General features: G+C 40.6%; 3 protein-coding genes across 3 annotated transcripts; all 3 read left to right on the forward strand.

The window, feature by feature from the left end:
* Positions 1–3,694: 3,694 nt before the first annotated feature.
* Positions 3,695–5,442, forward strand: mrps14 (mitochondrial ribosomal protein S14). The gene is made up of 3 exons (XM_085378449.1): positions 3,695–3,811; positions 4,781–4,945; positions 5,101–5,442. Exons 1-3 carry the CDS (start codon positions 3,695–3,697, stop codon positions 5,281–5,283), a joined length of 465 nt encoding a protein of 154 aa, XP_085234575.1. The 3' UTR covers positions 5,284–5,442.
* Positions 5,443–7,167: 1,725 nt separating this feature from the next.
* On the forward strand, positions 7,168–10,730 carry cacybp (calcyclin binding protein). Its single transcript, XM_085377890.1, has 6 exons — positions 7,168–7,262; positions 8,154–8,364; positions 8,497–8,593; positions 8,685–8,784; positions 9,774–9,868; positions 10,041–10,730. Exons 1-6 carry the CDS (start codon positions 7,245–7,247, stop codon positions 10,201–10,203), a joined length of 684 nt encoding a protein of 227 aa, XP_085234016.1. The 5' UTR covers positions 7,168–7,244; the 3' UTR covers positions 10,204–10,730.
* Positions 10,731–13,095: 2,365 nt separating this feature from the next.
* plk3 (polo-like kinase 3 (Drosophila)) lies at positions 13,096–20,496 on the forward strand. The gene is made up of 15 exons (XM_085377044.1): positions 13,096–13,428; positions 14,440–14,547; positions 14,675–14,791; positions 15,056–15,185; positions 15,306–15,393; positions 15,901–15,996; positions 16,187–16,382; positions 16,596–16,722; positions 16,865–16,980; positions 18,117–18,237; positions 18,344–18,427; positions 18,744–18,906; positions 19,073–19,202; positions 19,365–19,475; positions 19,585–20,496. The coding sequence occupies exons 1-15, from the start codon at positions 13,210–13,212 to the stop codon at positions 19,780–19,782; spliced, it is 2,004 nt and encodes a 667-aa protein (XP_085233170.1). The 5' UTR covers positions 13,096–13,209; the 3' UTR covers positions 19,783–20,496.
* The last annotated feature ends 3,554 nt before the right edge of the window (positions 20,497–24,050 follow it).

Genomic DNA, 24,050 nt, shown 5'->3' on the forward strand with positions numbered 1-24,050 from the left:
TGTATCGTGAGATTTTGAGCCAAAACCTCCTTCCATCAGTGAGAACTTTGAAGATGAAACGAGGCTGGGTCTTCAAACATGACAATGATCCAAAACACACCGCCCGGGCAACAAAGGAGTGGCTCCGTAAGAAGCATTTGAAAGTCCTGGAGTGGCCTAGCCAGTCTCCAGACCTCAACCCCATAGAAAATCTGTGGCGGGAGTTGAAAGTCCGTGTTGCTCGGCGACAGCCCCAAAACATCACTGCTCTCGAGAAGATCTGCATGGAGGAATGGGCCAAAAAACCACCTACTGTGTGTGCAAACCTGGTAAAGACCTATAGTAAACGTTTGACCTCTGTTATTGCCAACAAAGGTTATGTTACAAAGTATTGAGTTGTATTTTTGTTATTGACCAAATACTTATTTTCCACCCTGATTTACGAATAAATTCTTTACAAATCCTACCATGTGGATTCATGGATTTTTTTTTCACATTCTGTCTCTCACAGTTGAAGTGTACCTCTGGTGCAAATTACTGACCTCTGTCATCATTTTAGGTGGGGGAACTTGCACAATCGGTGGCTGACTAAATACTTTTTTGCCCCACTGTAGCTGTTGCAAGTACGTCGCTACTTTAAAGATGTTGTTTTGCTTGGAGTAGTTCAGAACCAAGCCCAACACCCACATCATCTTGAGTACATAGAGACCCTTTGATGGTGGTTTAGCCTTTTGTGTAACCCTCTGGTGTAACCCGTGATCCGAGCTGCTGCTTGGTTACATCACGTCATGGGTGTTGACTGAGTTCACCGCTGCACCATTATTTTTACTCATTAGGCCACCTCGGTGAGCAATTGCAACTTCTCTCAGTTACATCTCAGTTTCATATCGCCTGATTTTGTGTCCAAATTACCCCAGTCTTAGCTGTGATCTGACCTTAGATCTGCGGATCTTCTGTAAAGCGCACTGGTGCACCAGGGTGACACCAGCGCAAGACACCTTGAAATTGCATCACTTCCCTAAAGCCAGCGGGCAAGAAACACTATATCATTGATCTAATTTAAATTATCTGCTGGCACGTTGGACATTTGTCACCGGTGACCCCTATCACACTGCTGTTATACAGCGACACAGTACCTCCCACTCTTTACTCTGTCAGTGCAGCTGCAGAGCTGTTCGTCCCAAGTCATTTAGAATAGATTCGCTGCTTGAGAAATAATGATGACAAAGGATGTTGCCAGCTTAAATTAAAGTTCGATTTGCATGCGTTAATCTGTAACACCACCTGTTCTCGTTGTTTTCATATGTTAGGTCGATTGCTTTGAATGAGACTGACCAGCATTGCCCCCCATAAGCTCTCTAAACTATAACTACTTTATATTACCTGTGCTATATTTGAATGATGACCCTTTATCATTAAAAGAGTACCTTACTCTTATCTTGTCAAATTGTTTAAGGACTGATTAAGGAATATTTTTAACTTCCTCTCTCCATCACAAACGTTTATTCCTAATTGCAATGGGTCACCTTTTCAACTCTGCTCAGGAAAGTAAAAGAAATCACTGACAGAAAAATTCTGCCTTCGTCATGATGATCTTGGAACAGCCGTGTCGGGAAGTTTTGAACTACGGGCCAAAACTAACTCGGAGCCAAAAAGCAGTTTAAGTATGATAAACTGGTGCTGTCAAATGAAAAAGCTGTGTTTTCGCAAATTTCAAAAACATTTCTCCTGGTTGACAAACCATATAATTTTGCAATTACAGTGATTCATAAAGAGTTGTTCCCGCTAACCCAGAAAATGAAAGACAGCCGAATATTTTGACATCCATTACAAAAAAAGTTAAGGTAATTTCTTGGTACATTAATACGCTTGGTGCTGTGACAGGTTTACAAATACCATTATCTGTAAGCAGTAATGTGCTTACTTTTTGAGTCATTTATTATTTAAGTCAGTGCTTAGATCCCTATACCAATTTTCCAGCTTGGTTCATAACAATGCTTTTTATAGAGGAAGCACTGCCTGGAGTTTGTCATGTGTTAATATTTATCCAAAAACGCATCTCCTCCAGGCTGCAGAGTACTGAGGAACTGTTTAAGAAAGTAACCCATTCTGCTTATATGCTTTTTTTTATCTATTAAAGACAGCACCCTGCTGAGACATATGTTGAAAGAAGAAGAGCACACTGTTTAATATATGTGCTTCCTTAAAACACAAGGGTTTCATTGTTAGAAGTGCTGGGGAAGCAGAGATGACTCTGTGCTTCAGAAGATTTAAGACACAAGGTTTAGATTCAGCTGGAACAGGGGCCCTGGTCATGGTGGGTGGTGAGAGAGAGAGTATGACCTTATCATGAAAGGACTACATTTCCACCTACTGGTGGTCAAATGGTACTACACGTGACTAAAAATTCAAGTAAATTCAGATTGTTACAGCATGTTCTCAAAGGGGATTATCAGTTACTTGAGACTCAAAGCAAAACTAATCACAGCAGGTTCAGCACTGATGAAGTAAATGTAATAACAAATGTAATGCTGCTGCAAAAATCTAATATTAACTTCACCATAATTAGCACTTAGTGTTTCTTCTTCACTCACCTCTTTTCACTCTATATGTGTTTATACACAAATCTGCATTTAATTAATGGTTATCATTCATCTCTGGCTCACTTCTCCAGAGTGTCATTTGTCCTATCTTCCTCCCCCAGCCGGTCACAGCAGATGTCTGCCCCTTCCTGAGCCTGGTTGTGCCACGGTTTCTTCCAGTTAAAAGGGTTTTTTTCCCCTCCCTACTGCCACCAAGCCCTTACTCATAGGGTGTTACTTAATTGTTGGGGTTTTCTCTCTGTTACTGTAGGGCAGGGATGTCCAACTCCAGTCCTCGAGAGCTACTGTCCTGCAGCTTTTAGATGCATCCCTACTCCAACACAGCTGGATCAAATGGTTGGATTACCTCTTCAGCATGCCATCAAGTTTTCAGGCCTGATAATAAGCTATTTATTTGATTCAGGAAGAAGGATGTGTTTAAAAGCTGCAGGGCCGTAGCTCTCGAGGACTGGAGTTGGACACCCCTGCTGTAAGGTCTCAACCTTACAAAATAAACTGCCTTGAGCATCAGTTATTTGAATAATATTTGTTTATTATACTGTGATTTACACTGTGGACAGAGTAAAAGTGAGAAAAAATATATTTTTGAGACAAAAAAATGTAAGAATAATGCGAGAAAAGCTTGCAAACAATTTTTCTTTTCTTTTTTTTTAAAGAAAGGGAGCAATATCACTTAAGTGTTCATGGTTAGGTTGAAGAGAATGTTTGGGATCAATAACTCATAAGAAATGTTGAAATCCCATTATCAACGGGACTGGTTGGGAGGTGTCTGTAGAAGCTGTCTACAAAGATAAATCATGAAAAACAAAATACATGTTTCAATGCTCACAATCGCTGAACACTCACATAGCGATTTAAACAGAAATCAGCTTGTAGTATATGTGAACTTCCTTGCAGTTTAAGATAGAAAAGTGAGGCGAAGTCTGTCTTTGATTGAAAAAAAAAGACACAATTTTCCTATTTTTCCCTCTTACGAGTTTTTTCTCATAAATTTGTCACGCTTTACTTGTAAATGTGTCGCGTTTTCGCTCATAAATTTGACATTTTTTTAGACACTGTACGTCTCATTTTATCTGGTCACACTCCAGGTCGATAGGTGGCGGTAAAGTTGAATGTTTTTTCTTTCAACCTCCGGTGGTTTCGCGCAAGTCAAATCCAATATGGCGGTTAACAGACTAACATGTTTGGGGTTAAATGCCCTTTATTCCACCGTCTGCGTCCCAAAACAGGTAAAGCATTTACGGTAATCTTGCATGTATTAGCTGAGGTTGTGTTTTCATTCAGACTCAATCTATTATCTCTGACTTTCGGTCGATAAATGTAACATTGGCTGTTTTATTGATGTAACTAGCGTTCTGACGTTAGCTTCGCGGCTACTAAGCCTGCTATGTGTCAAACCTGGCTCAGTATGGTTCTTTGAAGGGTTTAACAGGACATGATACATGTCCTCTTATAATACATGAAAATTATAAGAGGACAGGTAGTATATGCTCAGTTCCCGTGCTTGTTCTAGCAAGAAAGGTTGAGTGATTAACTTCTTTTTACTGCTATGGCTATGGCTTCTAATGATCTTGAAAGCAAGATATTTAAGCTGAATAAAATGATGACTTTGTTAGCATTAATTGTGGCCCGTTATCCCTCAAGAGCAACCGATTTCTTTTACAGCTGAGCGCTCGTTATATGGATAAAATTATTCCCTGTTTAGTTTTACTTGAACCTGCAAAGTGAGCCTTTTGTTAACACGATCTGTGTGGAATATGCAAGCGTCATAGGAAGGCAAGTTTTCAATGGATCATCAGAAGTTGCATGTAATAGTTTTATGTCCGAATCACCAGGGTCTCTCCCCCTCTGTTATTTCGGAAGCGTACGAAGGAGGTTTCATTTATTTTTTGGCTCACATCTGTGTGTCTGTTGTCTTGGGCACCTGATGCTCTAATTCGGGCAAACTTGATTTCTGTCATAGAACTGAAACTGCTAACATCAGGTCAGATGCTGTATTTTCAAGTGAAAGCTTGTCCAAATGGCACACGGCAGTGCAGATGAGCCGAAATAATCAGCTTTTGATTTAGACTGCTCTGGCTTGTCTGAAAATTGTTAGGGCCTAAAGGTGGTTCAGACAGTTAGAGCTACAGTGTGTGTAATTGAGTACAGAGGCAGACTAAATACTTGTTCACTAACTGAAGGAGCACTGTTTGCAGGCATTGAGGAGCTGCTGGGGGGCGGTGGAGCAGGTGAGAAGTTACTATGTTGACTGGAGGATGCTGAGGGATGTCAAGAGGAGGCAGATGGCCTTTGACTATGCTGATGAGAGGTTACGAATTAACGCACTGAGGAAGAACACCATCCTACCCAAAGAGCTTCAGGTATACACTGAAGAAGGACGTCTAAGTCATATGTGTATTAATAAATAACTCAGCAATGGTAATGATTGAACTGTTACAGAATGAATCCTTGAAAAGACATTAGTACAGAGTGAAGTACTAATGTCTGTTTACTTATTTATTCATTTTTTTTGCAGGAGATAGCAGACAAAGAGATTTCAGCACTACCCAGAGACAGCTGCCCTGTGAGGATACGTAACAGGTGTGTGATGACTTCCCGACCACGAGGAGTGAAGCGGAGGTGGCGTCTTAGCCGTATTGTCTTTCGTCATCTAGCTGACCACAATCAGATGTCTGGGATTCTGAGAGCAAGGTGGTGATGAGGTCTCACTGGACATTTTGAAAAACAAGATTTTTCAGTGGTTATCAATAGACAGCTACATTTGATTACTTGTGTAAATTATGTTTTCCTTGGTCAGTAAGGTGCTGTTGCTTCCTTATTAGCCTTCTTAATATAAAAAATGAGAAAGTTGATATGAGTACTGATAAATAAATGAATATTGTTGTACATTACAGTTTTGTGAGTGTCTTGGTTTATTATAAAATGTTATGTGTAATATAAAAGTTTTATAAAAGTTTAGCACCTTCTACTGTCACAGGAAAAGAAGTAAGTTATTTTTTAAGGTAATGGCTGCCCTAAAATGAGATGTAATTCATAGGCAAGAAAGCCCACATTTTCCTTTCACTTACTTTCTTTTCATTTATTCTGTATGTAATATATAACTGGTCTTTTATGTAGTTGAAAAGTATCTAAGATGTAACAAATACCAAACGTGTGGAACGTTTGCTTCAAAGCAGGATGGATCCTTGCTTTCATCTGGTTAGCACCACATTCTGGTCTTACCATAAAATGTTCCAACAGAAATGAGATTAATCAGACCAGGCAACAATCTTCCTTCCAATCTTCTTCCAATTTTGGTGAGCCTGTGTGAATTGTGGCCTCAGTTTCCTGTTCTTAGGTGACGAGTGGCACTCAATGTCTTTCTGCTGCTGTTGTTTTGATGTGTTGTGGAAAAAAATCAGTGGAGTATGAAAAGAAACTGGTTTTCTGAGATTTATTTTATTTAATTTTTTTGTGTCCTCTCCGGCACTGTAGCAGAATTATTTTCTGAAGGCCAAGAAAAATGCCCACCAGATTTATTTTCCCAAGTAGACCATTACGGCTTTTGCTATACTGGTCCACTTGATTGTCATATTTTATTCAACCTTCATAATTATTATTATTATTGTTCTTGTTGTTGTTATTAATTAATTTTTCATTTTGAGTTATTATAATCAGAACAGACAGGACCAGGGGATGGGAAAGAGAAAGAAAGAGAGGTTGGGAAGAGAATTAACAGAAGGAGAGGGAAAGATAAATAGAGAAGAGGGATAGAGAGAGAAAAGATGATGAAAATCTGCGTGATCACCTGCTGAGAGAAAAAGAAGACAACACAGTAGGGAAACCACAGCAACAACCAACATAAGCATCAGTAACAGTAAATAATAGTGAATGTTGCTAAGCAGCATACAGTACTAATAATTCATGATACGTTTAGAGGCAGCAGCCAACCAAGATGGTGTGTGTCTGTGAGTACCTGCTTGTACACCTGTGTGTGTGTGTGAGTGCACTTATGTTCATGTTTTTAATAGAGGTTATATCATTCAAAACACAAATTTTCCTCTATGTTATCCATTCAGAGATGCTGCTTCTGCTTTTTCTACCATGATTGTAATGAGTGACTATTTGAGTTAATGTTGCCTTCCTATCAGCTCAGAGCAGTCCCAGTAGACTCAGACAAAAGTCACTTAAATCAACTTTCTTCCCTGTTTTTGTGCTCAGTTTGATCTTCACCACATCTGCTTGTCTAAATGCACTGAGTTGTTGCCATGATTAGTTATTTGCATTAATGAGCAGATAAAGGATCGAGTGGCCAATGTGCGTATATATAATGCAATTAAATAGAATGTGTCTCTTAAAGTGGTGCAAGTTTGTTGAAAGCCAGCAAACTGTAACATTCATTTGATTTTACATTAAAAGGTTCAGTAAAAAAGTTGAAATTACCTTAAAACGGTTCATTTAATTCATGTCATGCTCTACATACAAGGACACTTTGCTGTTTAGCAATGATTAAACTTCAGTACAGTAGGTGGCGGTAGCACACCTGTAATCGGCCTTGCAAATTGCCAAATGAAGAAGACGGAAGAGCTTTGGAAAGAAGCGCCGCTGGAAAGTAGTCTGAGAGCAGTGAAGAAGAACCGCAACGGCATTTCATAGTGTAGCTGATACTGATAAGCCTGAATGGATTTAACCGAACAGGTGAGCAGAATCGTTTCATTCAGTTTAGTGTTCAGCAAAACTGCATCTTTTAAGGTTTAGCTGCGGTAGCTGGATTTACATAGATACAGTGAAATTAGTGCAATGCTTGCTAACGTCAGTCCTATCAACCCGTTGCGAGCAGCTGCGTGATGCCTGATAAAAAAAATTTATTATTTTTTTCTCCAGGGTAACGTTACAGTTGTAAACTAAAACAAAACGCCTGTCTGGCAAATACGATTACAGTCGGTAGTCGTGCGTGGCGGTGGGTGCCAGTAGCTCGCGGCCCAACTTAGCTGTTAGCTTTTAGTGGACTACCAGAACATTCTAGCAACATCATTCAGTGTAAAACAACTACTGCGCTGCTAAACAAATCAGTACGGTAGTTACTCGGTGTCTCTGTTAGCTGTCTGGAGATGTTACTAGACCCACTCATGTACAGTATCATTAAGCACTTTTACATTTGAATTATACATACATATTACAATACATCTGTAAAGGATCTCTCAAGACATGAATAACTGTAATATGTACAGGCTTCTAAGCTGTTTGGATGCCAGATAAATCGCAGACAAATGCATAGTTCCAACGTGTGTTGTGAGTTAGGTTAGACTACATTTAAATAAAGTAATATGACTTCGAGAGTTGATTGTGGGAAATGGGTTAGTGACTATATAATTATTGTAGAAGGCACTTTGTTCTTACTATTTATTAAGTTACAATAGAAATTTTTATTTAGAAATGAAATGTTAGTTTTTGCACATTTATTTACTTATATAGTTTTGTTTTTGTTTTTTTAATTAAACAAATGTTTGGTAGATGGATTCAAACCGACAGCACTGCTCTATTAGTGGATGTGCATGTCTCAGTGATTGTATTGTTCCCCTCATACAGATTAAACAGTTGGAGGAAGACTTGCAGGAGCTGGGGTCCCTCTTGGAGAAGGCAGAGAGGAAAAGAGTTCAGGATCTACTTAAACAGGAGCAGAAAAAGGTGGAGAAGGAGCTCGCAGCTAAACGACAACAAAAAGAACAACAGGCTAGGAAGGAGGCAGACCCATCTGCAGCCACTAAGGCAGCATACACTGTCAAGATTACCAGCTATGGTATGGGGCAGATATCGAGTAGCACTATCAAACATTACTGAGAAAACCAAGCGGTTAAGATGCGTTCAAGAGCTGGGGAGGGGAAAAAACAGTATTTCAAAATTGTTCACATGTGTATCATCTTTTCTGCAGCATGGGACCAGTCAGATAAGTTTGTCAAAATTTATCTGGCATTGAAAGATGTGCACAAAATATCAGCAGAAAATGTGGAGGTCAAATTTACAGAACGGTGAGTTGATAATCAGCATAGTGTTCAGTTTGTTTATACATTCCTGTTCCCTTATCAGTGCACGTGAATTTGCCCCTTGTCTGTGTTGCAGGTCATTTTCTGTGCTGGTGAAGGATCTAGATGGCAAAAACCACGAAATGACAGTTCTGAACTTGTTGTATCCAATCAATGAACAGGACAGCTACAAAAAGGTAAACAAATCATCTGCTGCTTACTCAGCTTCTTCTCCTCAGCCCAGCGACCATGAGATGTTTGTATTTCAGAAATCGGTTGCTGGCTTTGGGTCAAAAGTCTTTGTCATCTTAGATGAGTGGGTGTGCTTTAGGAAGCAGTGTTGCAATCTCTCTCAGCAGACTATCCCCATATTTCACAAAACTGTGTAGGTCTCTGATATTGCAGGCCAGTAATCGACCAAATACTTGCAGTATATACTTCTTCTCTCTCTCCTTCTCTCACAGCTAAAACATCAGTTTGCATGAAGCTGTGCATAATGCAGGTTTCCTCTGCTGTCTGTCAAGAGGGTAATGCTTGACAGGCAGCCACTCCGTGCTACTCAAAAGCTCTGTGGCAGGACAAATCAAAGTTTTTATTTTTTAAGATTGCCTTTGCATATTCTGCAACAGTTCTAAGCCATGTTACCTCCTGCAGCCATCACACTAAATCTCTTTTAAACCAGAGAAAAATGTTAGATGGTTGTAATGTAAGCTTGCTGCTTGATGAAGAGTAATGGGGAAAAAAAATAAAATCATGTACGCATCAATATAGCTAAGAAAGCAGGTGAAAAGGTACCTTGTGCATCATTTTAAATAGATGCATTTATTTGTATTTATTTTAAGATTTCAGGAAATATTAGTCATTTTGCAGAGAAAAACTGGAGTAGTGATTCTTAGTGATTGACCTGTTTGTCAGAGAAAAGTAAGCATCAATGAAAAGCCAAATAAAGTAAAACATTTAAAGTTAAAACAAAATTATGTGTGGCCACTAGGGGGCAGCAGACACCCTATTTTTAAGCTTGTAGCAATGAGTTTAAATATACTGCATTAACTTATTAAGGTGGCTATTGTGATTATACGTAAACCTTGTTAAATGCAGTGTCAGTGTTCCTGTCACTTTTCGTCTTTGATTTGAGCTGCCAGTCTGTTGTCCACACTCTGAAACTGTCTTTTGCTCTCTGCAACAGATAAAAACAGACATGGTCTTGGTCATGTGCAAGAAGCAGTCAACAAAGAAGTGGGACTGTCTAACGGCGGTGGAAAAGCAGTCTAAAGAGAAAGAGTGAGTTAGAAATGTGCTTATTGATTTTAGTTTGTGAAATAAAGTGCAGCAACAGTGCTGTGTCTCAAGCCACTGTGATTGCAGTGCAGTGATTGGGTGCACACATACTACATGAGAGCAATCCAAAGAATTATTTGCACCATTAAAGTATTTTCCTGCCGCCTTTCTACAGAAAACCCAGCCTTGACGATAATGCTGACCCCGGCGAGGGCCTGATGAATGTGTTGAAAAAGATTTATGCAGAGGGAGACGACGAGATGAAGAGAACAATCAACAAAGCTTGGACAGAGTCCCAAGAAAAGAAATTAAGAGGAGAGGAGATGATGGACTATTAAATATTGCCACTTTTCCACAGCAGGACCAAATGAGAGCTCCAAAGGTTGAAGCAGGCATGACTTAATTATTCAAAGTAAAGTCTACATACACCGCTCATAAATAATTTGTCTAAAGTAATGTCTAAGCTCGGGATGGCCTCAATTTGGCCCTGCTTTGAAAACCAGGCTGCTGGTGTTCTTAGTGATGGGCTACAACTCATCTGTCACTCAAGCAAAAGGATGGAGTCCATCACGTGATGACCTGAAGACTGCAAGAACGCACACATTTCATCACAGCTGACGTTAAGAGTCCAACCTGTGGGTAGAAAGCAGGGAAAATGTTGTCTGCTTCCCCACTTACATACATTCCCCTATGTGTTTTGTGAAGTCGCACTTAAAGAGTTAAAGGACCACTGCTCAGTCATTTCACAGCTCTTGTTTTTGTTGTCCTGGCTTGTTTCAATAAAATGTCTTGTTGTGGTTTAAATTGGACCAGGGTAAATGTAATTGTTCATTTTCCATGGTAGTTGAAAATCAGTACAGATTAACTTGGCAAATATTTCTTTTCTTTCTTTCTTTTTTGTCAGCTATAAATTTGCCAAAGTTCTCTTACTTATGAAGTAAACCTGAGGATAGTTTTCTTTCTTTTTTTTAATCTTTACATCAGCTGTATGATTTTGTAAATCCACAAATAAGTCACGTAGCATACAAAGACAGTAAACTATCTTGTGTCAGCCTAGTGTAATACTGTACTGCATGCAGGTATGTTTAAAACTACATTTTCCACAATCCTTTTTTTAAGTTACATATTCTGAAATACTTGATGTGACTGATTTTTGCAGATTTTTTTTCCGACATTGTGAAAAATGTATGTTTTCACTGTTGCTGGTTGTTCTCTGCTCTCATAAATACAGCTGTTGAACTCAGTTTTTCCATCTGTCTTTCAAGCTTAAAATTAGATTTAAAAGTTATTAAGCATTTTATTGCCATTTATATCCACTGGCTGACGTTTTCAGCTAGCCTTCTCAGTTAATATTTCACGGAGTCGTATCTTAGATGTGTTATGAAATTACAAGATGTGATTTGCCTCATGCAGAAGTAATTGTCCTGGAGACATGGATGGGTTGTGTAAAATATGCATATACTGGCCACTATTAAATGCATGGTTATTAACTGCTCGATAACGTGCATATCTAATTACCCACTTGTTTGGCAGCATCTCCATTCAGATATGTAGGCATCGGGTCAAGACCACCTGCTGAAGTTCAAACTAAGCATCAGAACAGGGAAGAAAGGTGATTAAAGTGACTTTTGACATGGTATGGTGTTTGAGGTGACAATAATTTTAAAATATTATGATCGAGGCAGAAAAGCGTCTGTGAACGGCCGTCTTTGAAGCAGCAGCAGAAGACCACACTTACTGCTGCTCCTTTTCGCTAAGAACAGGAAGGTGTAGCTACAGCTCACACCGACTCACCAAAAATGGATAACAGATTGCCTCCTATTGTGCATCCTTTTATGACCCAGTGGACACGTCTTAGAAGGGCTGATTCCTACAGGATAATGCACCATATCTCCAATGGAATCCACAGTCTAAAGCACCTTTGAGATCTGGTGGATCAGGACATTTATATCTGAAGAATGTTTCCAGCACCTTGTTGAATCTGTGCCATGAAGAATTAAGACCATTCTGAAGGCAAAGGGGGTCCAAGCCTTTACTAGCAAGGTGTGGTGATATTACCGTAAGCATGGTCAAGCCATTCTGAAATTCTAGTGTCACAGAGTTGCGTTACTCCCTCGGGTGTCTCATCTACTCTCCAGATAAAGATGCACAGTATCAACATTATGAAGAAGCTGCTGGGCTGTCCTTGAGGCCCATCATGGTCAAAATAAAGAGCACCAAACAGAGGGTGACCTCTCTATCAGGCATCAGGCTTTCTTCAGGCCTTCACCAACAGCTATGGTCCAGAATTGGAATTAATAGTAGGCCCACTTTTTATTCCAGGTCTTTATTACTGTATTTGCACAGTCAACACTGGACAAAACTGCCAAATATTAAGGGCGAAGGCCACTTTGCAAAGCTGAGTGCAAATGCTGTTAGAGCAGGCTTTTCTTTTCTTTAGTTTCTTTTACCTTTTTAAAAAATAAGAAAGCACATTAGCTTTATAACTGACCACTACTGTGTCACTAGAGAAATATTTTTCATAAGTCATTTATACTGCACATTCAAGTCCTCTCAGACCTGAGCTTGAGAGCTTCACGTTTTGACCACCAGGTGGCAGCCGTATTCAGGACTTTCTCCGGGGGGACTGCACACAAGGGAAATCTAAGCCAGGATTTTACTGTGGGAGCCTTGAAAGTTTTGGATTTTTTTTTTTAGTAGAATAACACTTTTTTTTCTTTGTAAGAATATGGTCACATATAATATATATAATCTGTGGAGCCCTAACAACTGATTCATACATTTATTTGCAGAATGGAAATGATATGTTCCAGCCCCATCTTATATCTAATGAAATACTTTCCTAGTAAAAGGTTTTTCCTGCGTTTAAGTCTTGTTCTTCTTAACAAAGTCTCCTTTAAATTACAAAAGTCTAAAAACTTTCTTTTCTCCTTACATGCTTACTTAACTCTTTTCATAAAGTGGCTTTTTGTATATAAAGGGTTAAAACACTGTCCGGGTCACTGGCCTCCCAGCAGTCTCAGAGACTTGAGCCAAAACCAAGCGACTCTTTTTTTTATCAGCTCTTTCATTCATATTTCCTCTCAAAAAATCCACATCAATTTTTGATTGAGTTTCTGTCTGAGCAAATCATCTGGAGTTTCTCCACCAGTGCACCGCCCACGACTCCGTGACGTCGGTGCCACTATATAGCCAGGGTTCGCCTTTCGTCCACACCAGTTGGATAAAATTGAAAGAGACGGACGTACCGTGAAGACGCACTTGGCACTTTTACGGGAAAAAAGAAGAAATATTTAAGCGAGACGGAGACACGTACGAGTCGATCGTTTATTCCGCTGTGATAAATGAGTACCGGCTGTTTCACCGCGGCTCAGCGGATTTCGTGCCACACCATGAATGCGGATTTATTTAAGCCTGCTCCGGAGCGTGGTGGACCCCAACAGACTTCTGCCCCGGCGAAAAACAGCAGGAATAAACACGATCAACCCAAACCGGAGCTGGCTCAGGTTGTGACGGATCTCAAGACGGGGAGGTCCTACATTAAAGGGAAGCTTTTGGGAAAGGTACGCGCATTTCATACATTTTTCTTCGCCCCTTTTCTCCTTTTCCATGTGTCTGTGCGTCGCTGCGTCGGTTTTGACTGAGGAGGCAGATGGATCTAGAATCTGAATTAATTAGCCGCAGTTTGGGGCTGGTTTTATTTCCCCTCCTTTCCTTTTTTGTTTTCTCTTTCTGTTTAAAATCACTATGAGCCATGTTCCAGGTGTGCTTGTGATGTGATGCGGGAATAGAGAATGACCTCGTGGTGGATGTGACCAATACCCCCCACCCCACCCCCCGTTCTCCTCCTTGCTGTTCTCGTCAGTGCTGAATGAATCAGACGCAAGGTGTGCCCAGCTCCGGTGCGCACACATGCTTAGCCATAAAAAATAAATAATTAAAAAAAAATCTCCACCGATGATGAACGTTTACAGCCCCCTCTCGTATTTTAATGGCCTGCCGTTAAACCAAAGACACGCTTGTCTGACCACAGCATAATTTCTGCCCCTCATGATGATGATGATGATGCATCAGCATCGCTTTTTGAAACAGTGTCTATGGAAGCGAGTTTATCAACGTGTTGCTGGTCGTATCGATGTGCTGCAGCCAGTTTTTTTTCCTTCCTCTGCCTGCCGCAGAGCTAGAAACGTCTCCGCCAGTTTCACGGTTAATGAATGCAGCAGCTCAGGCTGCCTCATCCTTCATGTACCCGAGCATGTGTAGTCTTGATCACATCCTGGAGAGAAGGGGGAAAAAAATGTCTGTATAAGCGGCAGTAAACGCATCTGGGGGATGATGTTTTTCATCATATCTGCGCATACAAACCAATAAAAGATGCCTGAGGCATCAGATGGATCGTTTTATGGTCATGACAATCATTTTTATGTCTTTAATCTTACCTCGATTATTGTTCCTGAAATTGTTTTGACTGCATCGCTACCTTTCCTCAGGTCAGACTTGCCTTGAGACTGAGTGTGTGGGTTTTAAACCTGCTGCTTGTGTAAATTGATCATTCTGTTTGTTTCCCCCCAAAGGGCGGCTTTGCTCGATGCTATGAGATGACAGACCTGTCCAACAACAAAATGTATGCAGTGAAGGTGATCCCACAGAGCAGGGTGTCCAAACCACACCAGAGAGACAAGGTACACGATCACCAATCTTTGTGTCTCCCGTGTCTTGCATAACTGGAAATCAATGTCTGGGTTGTTGTTTTTTCTTTTGGGACATTGAAACGTCTTCACCGATTGATGAGTTGTCATATGTTGACAGATTACGAACGAGATCGAGCTGCACAGAACGCTGTCACACAAGCATGTGGTGAAATTCTCCCACTATTTCGAGGACCAAGAAAACATCTACATCTTCCTCGAGCTGTGCAGTCGGAAGGTGAGACTTCAGAACTCTAGAACAGTCTGCGCTGCTTTGTGTTCTGCTTGCACTAACAGTATTTCTTGTATTACCCTACAGTGCTGCTTTGCACGCTATATTCAAAAGGGGTCTTGGCAGATTTTTACTGTTTTCCTAGTGAATGTTAAAAAAAAAAAAAAGATTTCTTTTATGCAGCTGCAGGGATGCATGTGTGCTAGCAGTGTTTGTACAGTCCCACTCACTGATGCAGGGTTGACGGTTCACTCATTGCTCTCTCTGCAGTCCCTGGCACACATTTGGAAGGCGAGACACACACTCACAGAGCCTGAAGTGCGCTATTACCTCAGACAGATCATATCCGGCCTCAAGTACCTCCACAGCAGAGGAATCCTGCACAGGGATCTCAAACTAGGTACGTGACTGAAAATGCGGCTTAACGCATACACAAAGCATCCCAGGAATCTGTGACTTTGGACGAGCATGCGTGTCATCTGTGGAATGCTGACCAGACAAATGCTTTTGTCTCTTTCAGGGAACTTTTTCATCAATGAGAACATGGAGTTGCGGCTGGGAGACTTTGGCCTCGCTGCCAAGCTGGAGACAGTTGAACAAAGAAAAAAGTAAGTTAATTGCTTAAAATGTTTATCTGCTGGAGGATACCAATGAGCTTATTGGGGCCCATAGATCATGCGACTGTAATGATGATTGTTATAATGAAACAAAGCTCTCGAAGGTCTCTCCATATTACCTTTTTTTTTAATTTTTTTATGAGTATTTTTAGCCCCATCTCAGATGTATCTTTTAAAAATCTGACTTTTAATGCCCTATTTTAGCACAAGCACCCTCAACCTAAACCATTACATCAGTTACTAAGCATAATCTTCCTCCCACAACTTTCCTCCTGCAAGTACCTAACTAAACCGGTTTCCAACTGACAGTTGAAAGTACCGCTTAGAGCACAGTTTCAATTCCTGTTAGACAGCTTCCTGTGGAATACCAGAAGACTGAGAGTGACAGAAAAAATATTTCAAACATTACCTGTATGCCTGATGTTGAAACCAAACCAGTTTTAAATGTTTGAAGCATTACATCTTACCCATATATGGTTCTTGTTTTGTTTTTCTTAGAACAATCTGTGGGACTCCCAATTACTTGGCTCCTGAGGTGCTCAACAGACAGGGCCACGGCACAGAGTCTGACGTGTGGTCCCTCGGATGTGTCATGTGAGTCTTTTTACTTTAAGATGATTATAAGAACTATCCCGGTTTCATAGAGAGTGTGTTGGGGGGATTTTGACCTTGGCGTCACTTCGTCTCAGTCGGTCGGGAAAGTGGGGACTTTTTTTTTTTTTCTCTAAATCACTCACTCTTGTTTTTGAGCTGACTCACTGTTGCCTTGATTGCTCTCTCACAGGTACACACTGATGTGTGGAAACCCTCCTTTTGAGACGCTCGACTTGAAAGAGACGTACAAGTGTATTAAAGAAGTTCGCTACAACCTGCCCTCCACGCTTTCCCCTGCTGCTCAGAAACTCATCTCAGGCATCCTGCAGAAGAATCCCAGTGACAGACTCACGCTGGATCAGATCCTCAACCACGAATTCTTCAAAGTATGTTGACCTTCGGGAAATTTCTTGCCAGTGTTACGAAACACAGTTGTGACATTTTTTTCTCGAGGTGAAGGAGTGTGAAAATGTCAGTGCTTGATCTGTTATCTCAACTGAGAACAGAGTGGGCACGCTCCAACCTCTTCACTTTTTCTCACTGTTTTGTTTTTTTTTTTTTGTTTTTTTTTTAATGCATCACCTTTGCCTCTTTCTCAGGGTTTCACTCCTGACAAACTTCCCCCCAGCAGCTGTACAATGGTGCCAGAGCTACACCCTCCCAGCCCTGCCAAGAAATTCTTCACTAAAATGGCCAAAAGCCTATTTGGAAAGAAGAAAGCAAAAGGTGAGCAAGCAGCACGAGCGATGGGGGGGGGGGTTAGTTTTTCAGATTTAGTTTTAAGAATATCCAAGAGCTGCTGTATTTATTTAAACAGTCCTGCCTTTAAACATATTTGTTGTGACTACAGTGTGTCGTGTTTTCACAGTGGAAAAAATTCCATGCGAGGACAAAGAGGACAAGGATATTTCCAAGCTGGTGTCGGGCATCGTTAAATGTTCCATCAACCGGCAGATCAGCTACAAAACAGTGGGAAACAACGAGGTACTTTTTTTCTCTCTCTCTCTTTCCTCTGTGAGAAACTTTTGACCTGGTTTACCTTAATTTGGGTAATTCCAGCCAGTTATGCACACAGTTCACATGCAATTACACCCGTTCTAAAGGCTTGGAGAAAACACAAAATGCATATTTTAATAGCATACAGCCTCCATTACATTTGAGAATTGCTTTCCATTAGCATGCTCATTTAAATAGTAAAAGTGCCCTAGAAAAAGGAACTGTTAAAGAAATGGGGTGGAAAAGATGTCTTAATTTTTAAAGATGCGTTGTTTTAAATTTGTTTTTCTTCAGAATAATGTAAGATGCATGACAAAAAAACTAGTTCAGACCAGAAGAAATGTAGCAGTCTGTTGGTGGTAGCTTTTGAAACTTGATAAGCTCTAGTAAGCTCATCTGGGTGTTTGTTCGGGTACTTTGTTATCAGAAGAATCTGAAGAAGCTGTTACTGCACACTTAGGGGGGGGGGGGGGTAAATGTTCTCTGCTCAGTAACGACATGACGTATTTGTTTTAAAAAGACTGAACAGAACCTAGAGTATATGCCACAATTGCAGGATGCTCAGTTGGCCGATCCCCAATCAGGCTCGTCTAGTTTATTTATAGAGCCAAAAAGGAGCTACAGTTTTTGCTGTCATGCATGACTCTTCCTTTGTCTGTCTTAAGAAGCCTGTCCTGAGGAACCAGATTGTCATTAATAAGCGCAGATGAATATAGATTTGTACAAGTGTACTCTGAAAGTAGTGCTCATTTTAGCTTGTTTTCATGTTTGTCTGTTTGCGGCGGGAAAAAACAAACCTACTCGCGCACCACTTGTGGTAACGTGACATTAGAAACTACGTGTCAAGCTTGCAGCATGCTTGCAACGTGTACAAAGGGAAACCGTGCAGCTGAAAGTAGTTCCCCCGCCTTGCAGTGGCAACGAGACGCACTGCATTTAGTCTAAGGTGTTGCAGAAATTGAATAAATGAGCTTCAGCGCTGACACAGCAAAAGTGTGCATGCAAGGATTAAAGGAGCTCATTCCCTTTATCTCTGGTTACCCTTTCGGGCATGTGACACACTGCTCTTTCACTTTGTTGCTCTTACTCATCATGTGCTAATCGCATGTTTCGTTGTTGCTCAGGTGACGTCTCCCACCGGTCAGCTGGTGAGCTCTGTGCCTCTGGAGCAGACTCCTGCTGAGGAGGAATCCAGAAAGTCCATTTCCCGGTCTTTTAAGGGCACCATGGCCAGCAGCACTGAACGTAAGTTTGTTTGTTATTTATGAACACACATTTGGTGTTTGTTGTGGTGGCTGATTGCAATCAGGGTTTCTAATTTTTGCTCGTTTTGGTTGGTTTTTCCCTTCAGCGTGTGAGGATGTGCTGACCCCTGCAGCTGTTGCCGACTCTGCCCTGAAAGTTCTCACAAACTGCCTGGCCACCATGCCTGCAGGTATGTTTATGCATAAGATTGTAGCTCAGCCATTATTTTTTGTTGTCCTTGTGGGATTACTTGAGTGGACCAAAGAGGAATAAAATCAAGCAAAATGTCCTTCTGCTGTTTGCCGCAATTACAAAATGCAACAGAATCATTAAATTTAACTAGCTGGATATTTTCCTTGAATCCTCAGAATTTCTGCTGACTCATTCTGCTTATTTGAGACACACCATATGTGTTAAGAGAAACATAATGTTTTGACTTTTTGAATTAAGATTATTTCACTAATCCTCATATTTATTTATTTATTTTTATTTATCTTTTTCTTCAGCCAATAGGAATCCACCCTGCCTGTCCAGTCCGCAGTCCTTCCTGTGGGTTACTAAATGGGTTGACTACTCCAACAAGTATGGCTTTGGCTACCAGCTCTCAAACCAAAACGTAGGCGTGCTCTTCAATGAGGGAACACATCTCAGTCTTTGTGACCAGCGCAAGTAAGTACTTTAAAATCAACTGATTAAGATGTCATGTCAACATTTACAGTGCTTAGAGCTTATTGTCAGTTGCTTAGTGACTAGGCTCAATGGTGTAAATGGAAAAGATGTCAAGTTCATCTTCCAATTTTTTTTTTAAACTTTCCCCCCCCCTTCTTCCAAACAGGACTGTCCACTACTGCTTGACCAACAACAAACACTTCAGCTTCCCTTCAAACTCTCTACCTGAGCAGCTGCGCAACCAGAAACAAATAGTTGAACTAATGGCTAACTACATGGAGGAGAACCTAATGGAGGTAGGAAAGCACCTATTAGTTTTCAGCCATTACTTAGAGTGACTGACTTGCATTTAATGACAACTGTAAGCCAGGATTTGTGCCTTCATAAACCTGTTAAAGGGCACTTGAAGAGATTATGACCTCATGCAAATGAAACTAAATAATTTCTGTCCTCCTCAGGGTGGAGATCTGCATTGTCAGGAACATGTCTCAGCTCCTCCTCCTCTGCTCCTCCAGTGGGTGAAGACTGACCATGCTCTTGTCATGCTCTTCAATAATGATACTCTACAGGTTTGTATAATTAAATTAATAAAACCAGTCATGGGACACTGAGTCTACATAACTACTTTTTCAAAGCAGCTGGATTATAATTCTTTTTCTTTTCTTTTTTTTTTTTTAGGTTAACTTCTACACAGACCACACCAAAATCATCCTGTGCAAGTCTTCTGACGACGCCTACCTGCTCACCTATATCAGTCGGGAACGTGCCTCGTGCACGTACCTCCTCAGCATGTTGAATGAAATGGGCTGCACATCTGAGCTACGGCACCGCCTTAGATATGTGGTCCAGCTTCTCCAGCACCACACTGATGCCTGAGAGCACAGCTCAGTGCCTCCCAGGCTACCCGAGTGACAGATGCCTTAGAGGCAACCTGACTGGTTGATACAGTTTCTCAAGGCATAGCCAAGCAAGGCAATGTGTTCATATGCGTGACGGATGAAAAGGATGCTCAACGTCTCTGAGCAATATTCTTGTCTGGCTTAGTGCCTAGGCAGCTGATTTATCAAACTGACTGATTTTGATAAATGTCAAGCAGTCAGGGAGTTGCCCAAAGCAGCATCTGCCTCAAGGTGTTGTGCCTATCCAGCTAAGCCTCAAAGGTATCCACCTGGAAGCTATTGATACCTAAAATAAAGACTCATACATGGCCTGAAATGATGGATCCCTCATCGGCAGATTCCTACAAAACAAAAAAAGACAAAAAAAACAAAACAAAAAAAACCCACCCAGTTATCCTCCCTCACTCAAACGCACTGCTTCTTGTCTTGGGCCTTTCAAATCCGCCAACCCTACAGCTTTCAGCCTCCCCTGATAGCCCATCACCCAGGCATGGTATCTTAAACATTTCTCAACACTAAAATTGTCCCTTTTGCTCAGAATGGAGATAATCCTGCAGCAGAAATGCTCAGATTTCCAAAAGTATTTTAGCAGCAAGGTCTTTTACACCGTTCTCTTGCACGCCAACTGATCTTTCAGCAAAGAAGCTTTGTGAAGAGGTATGGTTTGACTAGAGAGAAAGACCCCCCCTAAACCCTCAATTGGTTCATTGTCTTTTTTTTTTTTTTTCTTTTGTGGTACCATGGTGTACACTTGTTTGTTTTCAAATTTGTTTTAAAAAATGGAAAGAGCCAGCTATAGGATCACACTACAATCTTGACCTCACATGCACAAATATGCCTGGCCTTATTTGATGATGGTGATGCTTAAGTTTGGGAGTCATTGCTTCTTCTGCTCCAACATCATTTTTTTTTTCTTTTAAATTGCAACCAAATTTCACTGATGTGGTGCATAACAAACTACTGGGGCTGCAGGAGTAAACACAATTTTGCACTTTCTTTTTTTTTTTTTTTCCCCTTCTGTAAATTCATCAGGCGTATAAAGCCTTTTACCACTTGTTAGCTTTTTTTTTTATTTGCTTTTATCTAGATACCAAAAAGCATTTCAACTTTTCTGTTTGTTTTTAAAAAGGGAAAAAAAACGATTCAACTTTTTAAAATTCACACACAGTAGGTGAATGTGCGCTCCACACGTGCTGGGAAGCTGAACTGTTGGTTGGATAATGGGGTGGGGGAAAGGGGGGTAAAAGTGCCTTTCTGAGGGATGCCCGTTTAGTGCAATAACAGCCCTTTGTGAATGTCAAGCTGGCTACAAACAAGATTGAGATGGGTTTTACAGGTGGGATTTACTTTTGGACTTTGCACCAAGTTTAAAAGTAAGTCCAATAGCACTACACTCTCACTACCTGGTATAAGCTTTTAGAACAACTGTTAGAAGTATATATTCCAATAATATCTACTAAGGGGGAAAAAATGAAAACATTGTACTCTGTCGTACTGTACTGTACTGTAATCCTGATCGGTTTACATTGCTTTCTTGACCCAGAGTTGTATCCTAAAAACTGTGACCTGGAATGCAAGTATTATGTACATGTGTTTTCAGAAAACTCAACATTGTGAAAGCCATCTGCCAATTCAGAAGAGTCTTTATTTTTTTGGCACATAATGTCGTGTTTATTTATTTTTTATTTATACATAGTTTTTTATTTATTGTGCAAATGTTCCGGTCTTGACACAAGTAAACGTTCAATTCCGATCACTTTTTTTGTAATGTATTTTGGGGGAAAAATGGGACAAAAATAAAGTTTATTGAAAATGACTTCAGTTTATTGTTGCGTTTTTATATTGACAGTGCACTAAAGTTGAGAAATGTATGGGTTTTGTTGAAACGAATGGCATTTTTAACGAATGACTCATGTAGCAGTCATTACCAAACGCACACCTTTAATAATAATGGATTACATTTATATAGCGCTTTTCGAGACCCTCAAAGCGCTTTACAATTCCACTATTCATTCACTCTCACATTCACACACTGGTGGAGGCAGATACAGTTGTAGCCACAGCTGCCCTGGGGCAGACTGACAGAAGAGAGGTTGCCACATCGGGCCCCTCTGGCCATCACCAGTAGGCGGTAGGTGAAAAGTTGTTGTTGCCCAAGGACACAACAACTGAGACCGTCCGTGCCGGGGCTCGAACCGGCAACCTTCTGATTACAAGACGAACTGCCAATTCTTGAGCCACGATCGCCCCTTTGTATCATCGTACGTAAATGCTAGAGAGGGAGACATTTACAATATTTGTATCATATCCTTCTGGAAACATCTAATATATTTATTTACTACAATAACAACAATATGAAACTTTCATTTCTTAGCGTTTGCTAAATGTCTGTCTGGTTTTGTTTTTTCAAGTTTGTGCGTCCAAAGTTCGTGTTTGTGGTAGCAGCTGCATAAGCAGGTTATTCATGACGACTTCCCCTTTAACCACATTTTCTAGTTACTCTTAAGCCAGATAATAAATTGCCTTTGCCATCTCTTGTAAACCTGTTGTCAGAGTATATACAGCATCATTCTTTCGGTCCCCTTTCAAACCTTGAAACCATAAGTGACAGTATGTAAATCAAAAGCTTTGCCCTGTGGCTGAATAAATAGGCAAACTCTCTTCCTGAAGTCCCTCAAGGGGGACTAGTGCATTGTTTCATGGACAGGATGGAAGCTGAATTGCTTGTCCTGGATGCCAGGTTTGAAAAATCCTATGATCTTCCTTCTACCGCTACCAGTCAAAGCACTTTATAGTATAAACTACACTCATCCAACACTTTCTAATCTATAACTAAATAAATGCCTTTTCACCCTAGAGAACACACAGTGATCAGAGCTTCCTCTTTCATATAGGCGGACATCTGGCTCTGCTGCCTGAGCACAACACCGGATCTATTTAGTCTGCCAGGAATAGATCTGGCGTTAAAGAGGGTTAAAACAATCAATATGTAAAATCACATGGGCAGCCAGATGAAGTCATAACATGACGGCTCAGATCTGAGCTGACTCAAATATCTTCTTCTTCTTCTACTATTTTTTTCTTCTTCTACTGTTTGTTTTTTGTAGACTATTTGCAAATGAGTTGATATACGCTAAGTATCATTTCAGAAAGCTTGATTGTGGATTGTCACTTCATTAGGATAGGCAATAAGTCACAATGCATCACATCTTCTTCACCCCCAGTAACTGTTATGTGTGTTAGCAAAGACTGGACCCACACTGGCTGTCAGAACAGTGTCTGAAACCTTACAGTGTTATTATCTCTACTTTTCAGCTGCTGTTTTTCAAAAGCTCCTTTATGGAATTATGTTTTTGTGTTTTGGCTATCAAATGATTTATGACACCACAGCACACAGTATAGGCAGATCCCAGGCCAGGTGAGACAGATCCTAGTGGAATTAAATGTTTCCATCTCTGAAAAATGGGAAAAACATGCAGGAACTGCATTCATGCTCTTGGCAGACACTGCAAAATAAAGTAGACCGACTGCTTGACAGGAAGGTACAATCTGTTCTTTAGGACCTTCAGAATAAACCCTGGTCGCCTTTACCCTGCAGATCTAACCGGAAATATTTTAGACACTCTTGAGTGAGTTCCCCAAAATGTTTTACACCTTTTAAAAATAATTTCATTAAATAAACAGTGTCTGCAGTCTAAAGTGCATGAGTTCCTTATCATATCACATGACACGCACTAAAGAAAGAACTCCAAGCCCCCTGCTGAGTTGGCTGGTTATCATAACTGCTGTACCAGGAGTTATGTGGTATACTTCACATACAAAATGCTTAATATTTTGGCACGTTAAGTAGGACATTTCTACATAAGGTCCCAACATAAGCCACTTAATGGTCTTCCGGGTCAGTTTAGGGTTCCCGTCTAAATGCACAGAAGTATTTTAGATTAAATACTTGTTGTTATCTGCCGTTTAGACAGAGTACAATACGACCTGACTGAGAGCCTCAGATAAAGACAACTTATGACGTGAATGAGAGACTCACATCATTGTTAAAACTTGTCAAGCATGTCACATTATGTGCAAGAAAGGTGTGCATAGTTTTCTTATTTTTTAATACCATTAAAGTCAAAGGCTTGGGCTGTGAAGTCATTAGTGCAACTTCAGGTAGCAATTCTTTCATGTGCAGCTGAATGTGTCACGTTACGCAAATGTTACTAAAAACTGGTTTTAATTACATATGTGTGACAG

This window comes from Diplotaxodon limnothrissa, linkage group LG18 (genome assembly GCF_057381915.1).
Source record: "Diplotaxodon limnothrissa isolate DT_005_m linkage group LG18, D_limnothrissa_male_GT1.1, whole genome shotgun sequence".
NCBI lineage: Eukaryota > Metazoa > Chordata > Actinopteri > Cichliformes > Cichlidae > Diplotaxodon > Diplotaxodon limnothrissa.